Source organism: Mobula birostris, chromosome 8, assembly GCF_030028105.1.
Source record: "Mobula birostris isolate sMobBir1 chromosome 8, sMobBir1.hap1, whole genome shotgun sequence".
Taxonomy (NCBI): domain Eukaryota; kingdom Metazoa; phylum Chordata; class Chondrichthyes; order Myliobatiformes; family Myliobatidae; genus Mobula; species Mobula birostris.
In genome coordinates this window covers 163955579-163968873 of record NC_092377.1, presented here as the reverse complement: position 1 = coordinate 163968873, position 13295 = coordinate 163955579, and the positions used below count along the sequence as shown (strand labels likewise).

General features: G+C 47.0%; 1 protein-coding gene across 3 annotated transcripts in view; it reads left to right on the top strand.

The window, feature by feature from the left end:
- dock5 (dedicator of cytokinesis 5) overlaps positions 1-13295 on the top strand; it is a 222736-nt gene that overhangs the window by 152290 nt on the left and 57151 nt on the right. For all 3 annotated transcript variants that reach the window (XM_072266712.1, XM_072266714.1, XM_072266713.1), the window contains 4 exons: positions 3259-3354; positions 5959-6057; positions 9947-10041; positions 11400-11478. In XM_072266712.1, the coding sequence (XP_072122813.1) occupies positions 3259-3354; positions 5959-6057; positions 9947-10041; positions 11400-11478 (369 nt within the window). The remainder of the gene's footprint in view (positions 1-3258; positions 3355-5958; positions 6058-9946; positions 10042-11399; positions 11479-13295) is intronic.

The window sequence follows — 13295 nt, the reverse complement described above, 5'->3', positions numbered from 1 at the left end:
CATTAGCCACCCTCCAATCCTCAGGAACTAGTCCAGAATCTAAAGAGTTTTGAAAAATTATCACTAATACATCCACTATTTCTTGGACTACTTCTTTAAGCACTCTGGGATGCAGACCATCTGGCCCAGGGGATTTATCTGCCTTTAATCCCTTCAATTTACCTAACACCACTTCCCTACTAACATGTATTTCCCTCAGTTCCTCCATCTCACTGGACCCTCTGTCCCCTATTATTTCCGGAAGATTATTTATGTCCTCCTTAGTGAAGACAGAACCAAAGTAGTTATTCAATTGGTCTGCCATGTCCTTGCTCCCCATAATCAATTCACCTGTTTCTGTCTGTAGGGGACCTACATTTGTCTTAACCAATCATTTTCTTTTCACATATCTATAAAAGCTTTTACAGTCAGTTTTTATGTTCCCTGCCAGTTTTCTCCCATAATCTTTTTTCCCCTTCCTAATTAAGCCCTTCATCCTCCTCTGCTGGACTCTGAATTTCTCCTAGTCCTCAGGTGAGCCACTTTTTCTGGTTAATTTGTATGCTTCTTCTTTGGAATTGATACTATCCCTAATTTCCCTTGTCAGCCACGGGTGCACTACCTTCCTTGATTTATTCTTTTGCCAAACTGGGATGAACAATTGTTGTAGTTCATCCATGCGATCTTTAAATGCTTGCCATTGCATATCCACTGTCAACCCTTAGCTAATTCATGACTCATACCTTCAAAGTTACCCTTTAAGTTCAGAACCTTTGTTTCTGAATTAACTATGTCACTCTCCATCTTAATAAAGAATTCCACCATATTATGGTCACTCTTACCCAAGGGGCCTCTCACGACAAGATTGCTAATTAACCCTTCCTCGTTGCTCAAAACCCAGTCCAGAATAGCCTGCTCTCTAGTTGGTTCCTCGACACGTTGGTTCAAAAAACCATCCCGCATACATTCCAAGAAATCCTCTTCCTCAGCACCTTTACCAATTTGGTTCACCCAATCTATATGTAGATTGAAGTCACCCATTATAACTGCTGTTCCTTTATTGCACACATTTCTAATTTCCTGTTTAATACCATCCCCAACCTCACTACTACTGTTAGGTGGCCTGTACACAACTCCCACCAGCGTTTTCTGCCCCTTAGTGTTATGCAGCTCTACCCATATTGATTCCACATCCTCCCGGCTAATGTCCTTCCTTTCTATTGCGTTAATATCTTCTTTAACCAGCAACGCCACCCCACCTCCTTTTCTTTCATGTCTATCCCTCCTGAATATTGAATATCCCTGTCTCTGTGATCCCAACTAAATCATATTCATTAATAACAATCTGCACTTTTAGTTCATCCACCTTGTTACGAATGCTCCTTGCATTGACACACAAAGCCTTCAGGCGCTCTTTTACAACTCTCTGAGCCCTTATACAATTATGTTGAAAAGTGGCCCTTTTTGATGCTTGCCCTGGATTTGTCGGCCTGCCACTTTTACTTTTCACCTTACTACTTTTTGCTTCTACCCTCATTTTACACCCCTCTGTCTCTCTGCACTTGTTCCCATCCCCCTGTTGTGAACTAACCTCCTCTCGCCTAGCCTCTTTAATTTGATTCCCACCCCCCAACCATTCTAGTTTAAAGTCACCTCAATAGCCCTCGCAAATCTCCCCGCCAGGATATTGGTCCCCCTAGGATTCAAGTGTAACCCCTCCTTTTTGTACAGGTCACACCTGCGCCAAAAGAGGTCCCAATGATCCAAAAACTTGAATCCCTGCCTCCTGCTCCAATCCCTCAGCCACGCATTTATCCACCACCTCATCGCATTCCTACTCTCACTGTCGCGTGGCACAGGCAGTAATTCCGAGATTACTACCTTTGCAGTCCTTTTTCTCAACTCCCTTCCTAGCTCCCTATATTCTCCTTTCAGGACCTCTTCCCTTTTCCAACCTATGTCATGCTATACCTATATGTACCACGACCTCTGGCTCCTCACCCTCCCACTTCAGGATATCTTGGACACGATCAGAAATATCCCCGACCCTGGCACCAGGGAGGCAAACTACCATCCGGGTCTCTGGACTGCGTCCACAGAATCGCCTATCTGACCCCCTTACTATTGAGTCCCCTGTCACAACTGCCCTCCTCTTCCTTTCCCTACCCTTCTGAGCTACAGGGCCGGACTCTGTGCCGGAGACACGGCCACTGTCACTTCCCCCAGGTAAGCTGTCCCCCCCAACAGTACTCAAACAGGAGTACCTATTGTTAAGGGGCACAGCCACCAGGGTACTGTCTATTACCTGACTTCCCCTTCCCCCTCCTAACCGTGACCCACTGGTCTGCCTCCCGTGGCCCCGGTGTGACCACCTGCCTGCAACTCCTCTCTATCACCTCCTCACTCTCCCTGACCAGACAAAGGTCATCGAGCTGCAGCTCCAGTTCCGTAACGCGGTCCCTTAGGAGCTGCATCTCGATGCACTTGGCACAGATGTAGACGTCCGGGAGGCTTGGAGACTCCAGGGCCTCCCACATCCAGCACCGAGAACAACAAACTGCCCTCACATTCATACTGCCCCCCTCCTCAAATAACAACAAAAAATGAATGCCAAACCTTCCTCGCCTCGCCCATTTCCGCCTAAGCCTGTTGAACCGAAGCCCTTAAGCCTTCACTCTGCTCCTGGCTTACTACGCTGCCCACTGTATGAGGCTCTGTTTCTTTTAAATCTTCCGCGCTTCACTACCCGACGTCACACGCCTGCGCAGTCCCGCCTCTCTGAACGCCGATGGGAAAAAAACGAAAAATTTTTTTAAAATGGCTTCCGCCGCACTCCCACTCCGATTCTCAGACTCCCTTCATCGAAGGACATCAGCAGCTGATTGGTGGACTGGATAAGGGAGGAGAGGGATTTGGGAGATGGAACGGGGTGGGGATGGGAAGCGAGCGCAAGACAGAGGTCAGACTTGGATGAGGGAGGGTTGATGGTCAGTTGGAATGGGGTGAGGTGGAACTGGATAAGGGAGGGTTTTTGGGCAGATGGAACCAGACAGAGGGGTAGAGAAGGAGTACGAAGAGAGGAGGCTGGTGTGAGGGGAAGTCTGACTAAACCACCAACCTGGGTTGGCCTTGGACTCCTAGCAGAGCGGTCCCGAAGGGTTACACGTATTGCCTCGGTACCTGAGTGAGCCGAGGGGTAGTGAGCATTACTCATGACGTCAGTGTGATCTTCACACCCTTCGCTTGGTCTGTAAGCTTTCTGGATGCCTGGTGTTACAGGGGCCACAGAAAGTCCACGTTCAGCTGCTCATGGAGAGGCTCCTGAGACGCATCAACCGTACCGTCATCGGGATAAACCGTCAGTCTGGCCTCATCGTAAGTTCCACCTCCTCCTTTATCCGGTCCCACCCATCACTGTCCGACCTCCGTCTCACACTCCCCCTCCCGCCCCCCCCCATCATCCACACCCTCTCCCTCTCACCCACCCGTCACCCAACAGCCTCTGTCTCACTTCTCCCCCATCAAACGGAGTGGAAACAGGCCATTCAGCCCATCGAGTCTGTGCTGTCCTTCATCCACCCACCATCACTGGTCCAATTTTAATCTTCCCACGTCGCCCTGTCACTCACTCACACACGGTGGGGGGCGGGGGGCAGTTTTACAATTAATTTGACAATCTGTGTGATGACGGAGGAAACTGTGGAGTGGGGGGGGGGAACTGACACGATCACAAGGAGAACAGAGAGTGGTCAGGATCAAACCTGCATCACTGAGCTACGAGGTAGCAGCACTGCCCACTGCAGCAAATTCAGATTCCTTTATTTGTCACAAGTCCATCGAACAGGCAGAGAAATGTGTCATTTTGTGTAAACAACCAACACAACCAAGGAATGTCCTGGGGGCTGCCCACAAGTGTCGCCATCCATGCCAGCGCTAACATAGCAAGCCCACTATGTTCAGCAGGACAACACAAACAACCACAACAAAACGAGTCTCTGTTTCCCACTCTACCACCCACCCACCCACTCGCACAGAGATAGACCCCCAACACCAGGACAGCCCCCCTCCGCTCCTCCAACCTCAGGTCCTTGGTGCGGACTAGCAGGCATCAGGCTTCTGACGCCACCAGCTCTCCGATCTTTGGACGTTGCTACCCAGGGCTTCCACCATCGGGTCTCCACTTTCATACTCACTGACTTCAATCTCTGACCTTTGGGCTTCGATTTTCGGTACCAACCCAGGGACTTTGAACTCTGGGCCTCAGACTCCCAGTGCCAGCTTCACAATCAGTATGAGCCCAGTACGGACGTCTGTCTGTGTGTTGCTGACCACTAGGATACCCTGTGTGTTAGGCAGAGGGAATGGGATCTCCCTGAGGGATCTGCTTTTTGAGTGGATCCTCTCCATCAGAACTTCCCAATACTTTCACTGTGTAATGTTTGGTTAAGAAGTAATTGTTTGCCTAACTTGTTCTTTTGTTGCCCTTTGGGTGTTTGATATTTCCCTGAGGGGGTTCCATGGTGTTTCTTTGTTTCGTGGCTGTCTGTGGAGAAGACAAATCTCAGGTTGCATACCGCATACGTTCTTTGATAATAAATGTACTTCGAATCTTTGAAACTGCCCCGGTTCATGGATCATGAATGGTTACTGGGAGAACCGTCCATCTAATCTGCCCCTAAACAAAACGTCCATTGTCAGCGCTGACAATCCAGATTTAACTCACACGGCTGTCTGTAAGGAGTTTGATCGTTCTCCCTGTGACTGCCTGGGTTTCCCTGGGTGCTCTGATTTCCACTGACATTCCAAAGCTGTACAGGTTAGAGTTGGCGCCAGAAGAGTGGCGACATTTGCAGGCTGCCCCCAGCATGTCCTTGCACTGTGTTGACCAAGCGATGCATTTCACTGACAAACAAGAGAAAATCTGCAGATGCTGGAATTTCAAGCAACACCCACAAAATGCTGGAGCAACTCAGCAGGCCAGGCAGCATGTATAGAAAAATACTCTTTTCCTAGATGCTGCCTGGTCTGTTGAGTTCCTCAAGCATTTTGTGTGTGTGTTGCTTTCATTTCTCTGTATGTTTTGTTATACGTGTGACGAACAAAGCTCATCTGATATCTTGTGATATACACGGTACTGTGCAAAAGTCTTCGATGTGTGGGCATGTGGCCAAGTGGTTAAGGCGTTCGACTAGCGATCTGAAGGTCGTGAGTTCGAGCCCCAGACGAGGCAGCATGTTGTGTCCTTGAGCAAGGCACTTAATCACACATTGCTCTGCGACGACACTGGTGCCAAGCTGTATGGGTCCTAGTGCCCTTCCCTTGGACAACATCAGTGTCGTAGAGAGGGGAGACTTGCAGCATGGGCAACTGCCAGTCTTCCATACAACCTTACCCAGGCCTGTGCCCTGGAGAGTGAAGACTTTCCAGGCGCAGATGCATGGTCTCGCAAGACTAACGGATGCCTTCACTTTATATAAAACGAGGGTGCCTAAGACTTTTGCACAGTATTGCCAATGTGGAGCGGAGAGTGTGTTTGTAAATCTGCTGAGAGCAAAGGATGTTGGCAATGGTGAGGGTGGAGGGCCGTGGGAGGGGTGTGGGACAGGTGAAAGAGGCGGGTGGGGGGTGGGGGCAGGTGGCAGAGAGGGTGCAGATGCAGACACACGCAGCCCTGAGTCACCAGGTAAGGCCTCTTGATTCCAGACAATCGGTTTATCGATCATTACAGAATGTCTCTCTGGTGCTTCCCACTCCCTCCCCTCTCCTTTCCCCTTTTCCCAACCATGATTCCCCTCTCCCTGCCCCCTTCCCACTCTCAGTCCACAATAGAGACCCATATCAGAATCAAGTTTATCATCACTCACAGATGTCATGGTTTTTTTTGCGGCAGTGGTACAGTGCAGTACGTACAATTACTACAGTACTGAGGGTACTTTGGTAATAAATTAACTTTGAACGAATTTCTATAATCCCCTCCAGGGATCTTTTGTTGCCTGTATGATAGCAGTGCTGAAGCAGATGGACGACTACCACTATACGCATTACATCAACACGTTCAAGACCCGGCACGATATCATAGTAAGTAAAGTCTTTCCCAATTCTTTCCCCCTCCCGGTACGTCTAAGTTTGGAAAAATGAGTCTTAACAAGTCGTCGATACAAGAGCTGCTGCAGATGCTGGAAATCTGTAGCACACACAAAGTGCAGGAGGAGCTCTCCCGTCCTGCGAATGACCCCAGACCCATTGTTTAGTCCTTTCCACATCTGGTTAATGTGAATCTTACAGCAGGAGCAGGCCTTTCAGCCCTCTGTGTCCATGCTAACTCCACCTTTTCACTGATCCTGCTACTCTGCGTTGGCTTCCTGTATCTTTTACAACTGATTTTAAAGTTCTCTTACTTGTTTTTAAAGCTCTTTAACAGTCCAAACCGGGGTACATCACAGAATCGTTTTCATTTGTACTCCTGCTTGAGCTCTCAAGTCTTCCTCCACCGGGCTCTTAGAGTTAAACAATCTCCCTCAAAATATCATTGGCAGGTCAGCTTTTTTGAAATATGCTCCGAAACTGTGGAACTCAACACCTGAAACTATAAGGGATGCAGACTCAGTTAACCCATTTAAACACCAACTCAAAAACTATTTTTAAACTTGCTTTTAACTAACAACTTTTTGTCTTTGATTTTCATGTTTGTAATTTATCCCCTTGTAAAGCACTTTGAACTACATCGTCTGTAGGGAAAATGCTCCATAAATAAGTTGTTACTATTAATCCTATCTACTTCAAGGTCAAGTTTACTGTCCTGTGCACAGGTGCAGTGAAAAACTTATTTGCAGCAGTATCACAGGCACAGAGCATCCGATAAGCACCATTCACAAGAAAAGCATGGTTTACGCACTAATTATGTATAATTTCCACAAGAAAGAACACAATTAGAACAAAAAAGTTAATATTAGTGCAAATTGCTCTCCAATTTCACTGACTGAAATGTTGTGGAAATGTTGAGACAGCAGCCAGAGTGTGCTGCTGTTGGTAGAAGCATTCCCTTCCTCTTTCTCGCTCTCTCTTTTGAGGCTGAGTAAGAGCCTGTCGGTCTCTCTCTTGGAGGGGGGGGGGGGCGGGTGGCGGCGTGGAGAAGGGACTCGTCAGAACAGCGAGTTGCTGGTCTCCTGCTCTGGTTGTTGCAGGTGTGATCTCTCCGTCCCTCGATGGAGAGGAAGAGCCTGTAAGCTTCTGCTGCTTCTGTGTGGGATGGGGGAGGACTTTGAGGTCCTGACCTTCCTTTCCTTCATTCTCTGAGGTTTCTTGTTTCATGGGTGTCTGCGAAGAGTAAGAACTTCAGGTTGGATACTGTATACATTCTCTGAGTTTAAACTGAACCATTTGAACAACAGAGAGACATACAGTACTGTGCAGAAGTTTTGGGCACATATATATAGCGAGGGTGTGTAAGACATTTGCAGAGTACTGTATTTGTCAACATGGAGCGGAGAGTGAGTTTATAAATCTGGCAGGAGCAAAGGATGTTGGGAATGGTGAGGGTGGAGCGCTTTGGGAGGGGTGTGGGACAGGTGGCAGAGAAGGCATACCGGGGCAGAGGGGATGGTGAGGGTGCAGACATACCCAGCCCTGAGACACCAGGGAAGGTCATTTGATTCCAAACAATTGGTTTATTGATCATTACAGAATGTCTCTTCAGTGCTTCCTGCTTCCTCCCCTCTCCCTGCCCCTTTCCCAACCATGATTCCCCTCTCCCTGCCCCCTTCCCACTCTCAGTCCACAATAGAGACCCAGATCAGAATCAGGTTTATCATCACTCAGGCACCCTGGCTATATATGGACGTGGCTAAGACTTTTGAACAGTACTGTATGTCACCATCAAGAGAAAACTGGACTCCTCCCTCCCTATCGCTGCCCGATGAGCTCTCTCCGTGTCCCTGGGTTACGTGGATGGTGTCAAACGTTCAGTAAGAACAAGCTGCCATCTCACTTAATCGCACACTAAAGTGCTGATGAAGCCGGCCGGTGGTGTAGTGACATCAGCACCGGACTTCAAGGCGAATGGTCCAGAGTTCGAATCCGGCCAGCTGCTTGCATCGTCCCCGTTAAAAACAGTCAAGTGCTACGGAAAGAGCAAAGTGCCGTCCGATGTGCCAGAAGGCGTGAAAAGGAGCAACGATAACAACCAAGTGCCAGTGATACAGTTGTACACCACAGCCACGGAGTACATTGAGACTGAAGCTCTTATGTAGTTGACACAGGAGTTACTGAAGAATTTAATGCACCGGAGTGTTATGTGGATGTTGCTGAGACCAAGTCACTAATTCTCTAAAGCAAGAAAAGATCAAAAGTTTTATCAATCTTTATCAATTGTGTGTTGTATGACATGGGCGATCGTGGTCTTTCCATGACCATGATTGTTCTTGGCAAATTTTTCTACAGAAGTGGTTTACCATCGCCTTCTTCTGGCCAGTGTCTTTACAAGAAGCATGACCCCAGCCATCATCAATACTTCAGAGACTGTCTGCCTGGTGTCAGTGGTCACATAACCAGGACTTGTGATATCCACCATCTCCTCATATGACATGAAGACCCCATGGCTTCACGTAACCCTGATCGGGGGGCTAAGCAGGTGCTACACCTTGCCCAAGGGCGACCTGCAAGCTAGCGGAGACAAGGAACACCTTACACCTCCTTTGATAGAGACGTATCTCCACCCCGCCACCCATACAATATGGAAACCATCCTGGCAGCGTGCATCACGGATTGGTGCAGCAACTGCTCTGTCCATGACCGCAAGAAACTGCAGAGAGTTGTGATCACAGCAGAGAAACCAGCCTCCTCTTCATGGACTCTGTTTACACTTCTCACGGCCTCAGTAAAGCAGCCAGCACAATCAAAGACCCCACCCTTCCTGGACACTCTGTTCTCCCGTCTCCCATCAAGCAGAGGACCCCAATACACAACAGCCTGAAAGCGCGTACCACCAGGCTTAAGGACAGCTTCTATCCCATGGTTACAAACCAATTCAGCAGTCCTGACTATTCAGTGGTCCCCTAGTACCTTTAAATAGTATAAGATAGACTCTTCCACCCAAAAACACCTGCAGATGCTGGACAACCAAAGCAACACACACAAAATGCTGGAGTCAGGCAGCATCAATGGAAATGAATAAACAGTCGACGTTTCAAGCTGAGACCCCTCATTAGGTGTGGAAAGGAAGGGGTAGACACCAAAATAAAAAGGTGAGGGGAGGGGAAGGAGGGTAGCTAGAAGGTGATAGGTGAAGCCAGGTGGGTAGGAAAGGTAAAGGCCTGGAGAGGAAGGAAAGGTAAAGGCCTGGAGAGCAAGGAATCTGATAGGAGAGGAGAGTGGACCTTAGGAGAAAGGGAAGGCGGAGGCGATAGGCAGGTGAGAAGAGATAAGAGGCCAGAATGGGAATAGAAGAGGGGAGGGGGAGGGAATTTGTTTTACCTTGAAGGAGAAATCAATGTTCATGCCATCAGGTTAGAGGCTACCCAGATGGAATATAAGGTGTGCTCCTCCTCCCTGACGGGCCTCATATTTGACACAAGATGAGGCCATGGACCAACATGTCTCAATGGGAATGGGAATTGGAATTAAAGTGTTTGGTCACCGGGAAGTTCTAAAGAGTATTGATAATGGCTCGGGTCACGCTTCTTGTAAAGACACTGCTCAGGAGAAGGCAATGGCAAACCATTTCTGTGGGGAAAAAATTGCAAAGAACAGTCACAGTCATGGGGAAACCATGATTGCCCACGTCATACCACATGGCACATCATGAATAGAGCTTCTATTCTGAGGCTGTGCCCTGTGGTCCTAGACTCCCCCAGTAAAGGAAACATCTTCTCCACATCCACTCTATTTAGGCCTTTGAACATTGTGATATAAGGAAACCAATTTACCAAATTTGCCAAAGTTGATTTGAGTTCCTTTGCTTTGTTCCCAGGACTTCCTGATGGAGACCTTCATTATGTTTAAGGATCTTATTGGGAAGAATGTCTACCCTTCGGACTGGATGGTGATGAACATGGTCCAGAACAGGTAGGTCCCGTGCTACAGCACAGAAATAGGCCCTTTAGCCCATCCAGTCTGTGCTGAGCCATTTAAACTGCCTAGTTCCATCGACCTGCACCCAGACCATAGCCCTCCATACCCCTCCCATCCATGTACCTGTCCAAACTTCTCTTAAACATTGAATGGAGGTCATGTGCACCACTTGCGCTGGCAGCTCGTTCCACAGTCTCACCACCCTCTGAGTGAAGGAGTTTCCCCTCATGTTCCCCTTAAACATTTCACCTTCAGTTGTAGTCTCACCCAAACCCAGTGGGAAAGATGCTGCCCAACTTACTGATTTCCCCCAGACTTTTGTGTGCATTGATTTAGAGTGTTAGATGTGTCTAAGGTACCGATGAAAGCCAATGATGCAGATGGAACCCATGTGTCCTGAACCTATCACCTGCCAGATCGAACTCCTTCCCTTCCCACTTTATTATTCCCGCTAACTTTCCTGTTCTGATCAATGGTCTCGGCCTGAAACATTGACTGTTTATTCCCTCCATTGATGCTGCCTGGCCTGCTGAGTTCCTCCAGCATTTTGTGTGTGTTTCCACCTCTGGGATCTGCACAATCTTGTATTTATAATTATGCTCTAATCCAGGGGTTCCTGACCTTTTTCACGCCGTGGACTAATACCATTAGGGCAAGGGGGTCCGTGGACTCCAGGTTGGGAACCCATTCTAATCTTATTTTTAATCTTCACACATTCCCATCAGCTCCCCCACCCCACATTCAGTCACTCACCCACACACCAGGGACAACTTGCAGCAGTTAATTAACCCGCCCGCCAGCCTGCGGGGTTTTGGGACATGCGAGGAAACCGGAGCACCCTGAGGAGTCACGGAGAACGTGCAAACTCCCCACTGGAGGTCAGGATTGAACCCGGTGTGGCTGGAGCTGACTGTCACGTACGCCCACCCTCACCTGAGGGTGACCCTGCACTTGGGCATTGTTAATGACCTTCCACTGGACATTGTTAATGACCTTTCCCATCTGCTGTTGCATCCTGGTGCTTTTGCAATCCAAAGTTTCTTCAGAGGTTAAGAACGAGGCGTAAAACCTGATGTGTCACCATTTTATCGTGTCGCAAGAGCAAAAAGAAGTGTGAAGGGAACAAAGGACTAAAAAGTAGTCGTGGTCTTCTCAAACCAGACCCAAGATAGCAGAAATTCCACTAACCTATGACATAACCAGATTCAGGCTCTACCCACTGTGCCCCTCCCAACCCAGAGGTGGAAAACTGGACAAGCAATGAAAGTGTGTGGCCTTGAAAGGAGATCTCCTGTCCCATTCTCTTGGACACGAGTGACACTCAGAGTATTTTTTTCACTCCTCTCCCACAGGGTCTTCCTACGAGCTGTCAATCAGTTTGCTGCTGTCCTGAACAAGCTCTTCCTAGACCCGGCAAACTTTGAGTTACAGGTGAGTGGCTGGTTTCTCGTGGCTCATTCCGGTAGGAACAGGGCAGCACTTGGGAATCTCCTGTGTAGTGATATGCTTCAGTTTAAGATGCGATGATATTGAGTCCACTGTACATGAGCTCTTAGCTTAAGAGAAGACTTTAAGCCTCATCCGATATAAATATCCTCAGCTACCATCACTTTCGGATCAAAAGCCAACTTTATTCACAGTATGCATTTACATGAATTAGGAATTTGTGGTGGTGTATTGGCATGGCATGCAACAAAAGCCACATTCAACAATTATAAGAAAAAAGAATTATATGAAAAAAAGTTAGAGATTATAGTATGGATATGGAATGAAATGTGCATAGATACATAAATTCCACTTTCTGGTTAATTGGGACACCATGGAACCAGTACATTTTGTCCCAATTAAGTGGCTGCCACAATTAGCCAAAGTTTCATGAAAGTAGTTTTAAAACAAGACAAAATACTGTTGTGTATTTAGTATTTCAGTAACATATCAGTAATATGGTGTACATACAGTATATATTGCATTCTTGTTTGTTTAAGTAATTTATTACAGGTTATATGTATAAATACATAGATTTCATACATCATCACAATAGCATCTCACTTAAGTAACCGTGAAGTTAGACTCACATTTCAGACTCAACTGTCTTCCTTTGAATTAGTTTAATGTTTTCAGGTTACAAAACATAGCAACTACCATTTAACTGAGGAACAAATTATGTATTTAAATTAAATACAGAACAAATTAGAACACTACCTAAACTATTATAGTACTAGAAACTATGTATTAGTTCCTAATAGTTATCAGTGGAGGAATTCATCCAGTGTACACTGCCGTGTTCTTTTGATTGACGGTAAATGAACAACATCAGTGCAAACACGTATTGCAGGCGTTAGAATGCCTTCATACAATGTTAACAACTACAACCTCCAAATCTTCATTTTCATTGTAACATTTAAGATGTTTGTCGATGCCTTCAAATTCTTTGTAGTGCCTAACTTGCTGAAGTAGTGAAATCATTTCATTTTCACTCCCGGCCATTTCTGACCACCCCTCCCAAGCCTGAACGCTCGAAGCCGCAGTGAGCTAAGCAGCTCTGAGCTGTCTTGCTCCTTATCTCTCACCAGCTATCAGCGACAAACATTGCGACTTTTTGAACACAAACAATGCAACTGACACTAATTAAAAACTGTTCGCTCTTTGCACGTCTAGTGTCTAATGGCCACGCAAGTGCACGCACCTGATGCTAGTTAGAAACTGTACAGCATCAGTCTCCTGTCCCAATTAAGCAGGATAGTTTCCCAAATAAACAAAGGGAACCCTGCCTATTTTCTCGATTAGTTTTTGTTCTTTTAAGAGTTTTCTCAAATAAGCATTTACCCCAATTAACCGATGGGCCAATTAACTGGAATGCGCTGTATTTACAATGTAAACAGAATTATAAAAAGTGGTTTAAAGGGTTCACAGTGCAGTGACTGAGGTAATAGACAGAGGGAGGTGTGGAGTCTAACGAGAATGGTTGTTTTGATTAACTGCCTGGGGGAAGAAGCTTTTCAGATCAAGTTCGAGTTTAGTGTAAATTCAAACGTACACATGTATACCACCAAACAAAACAACATTTCTCCAGACCAAGGTGCACCATATAGTGCACCATATAACTCACACACATCACGTAATATTACCACTAATTGTAAGGTGCATTTACGTCACAGGTTAAAGAGTAAACAGTATAACGCCATTGGCACTCAGTATGTGGTGAGACCCAGGAGGTGACAGGGAATTCAACAGTTTCATGGCCTGAG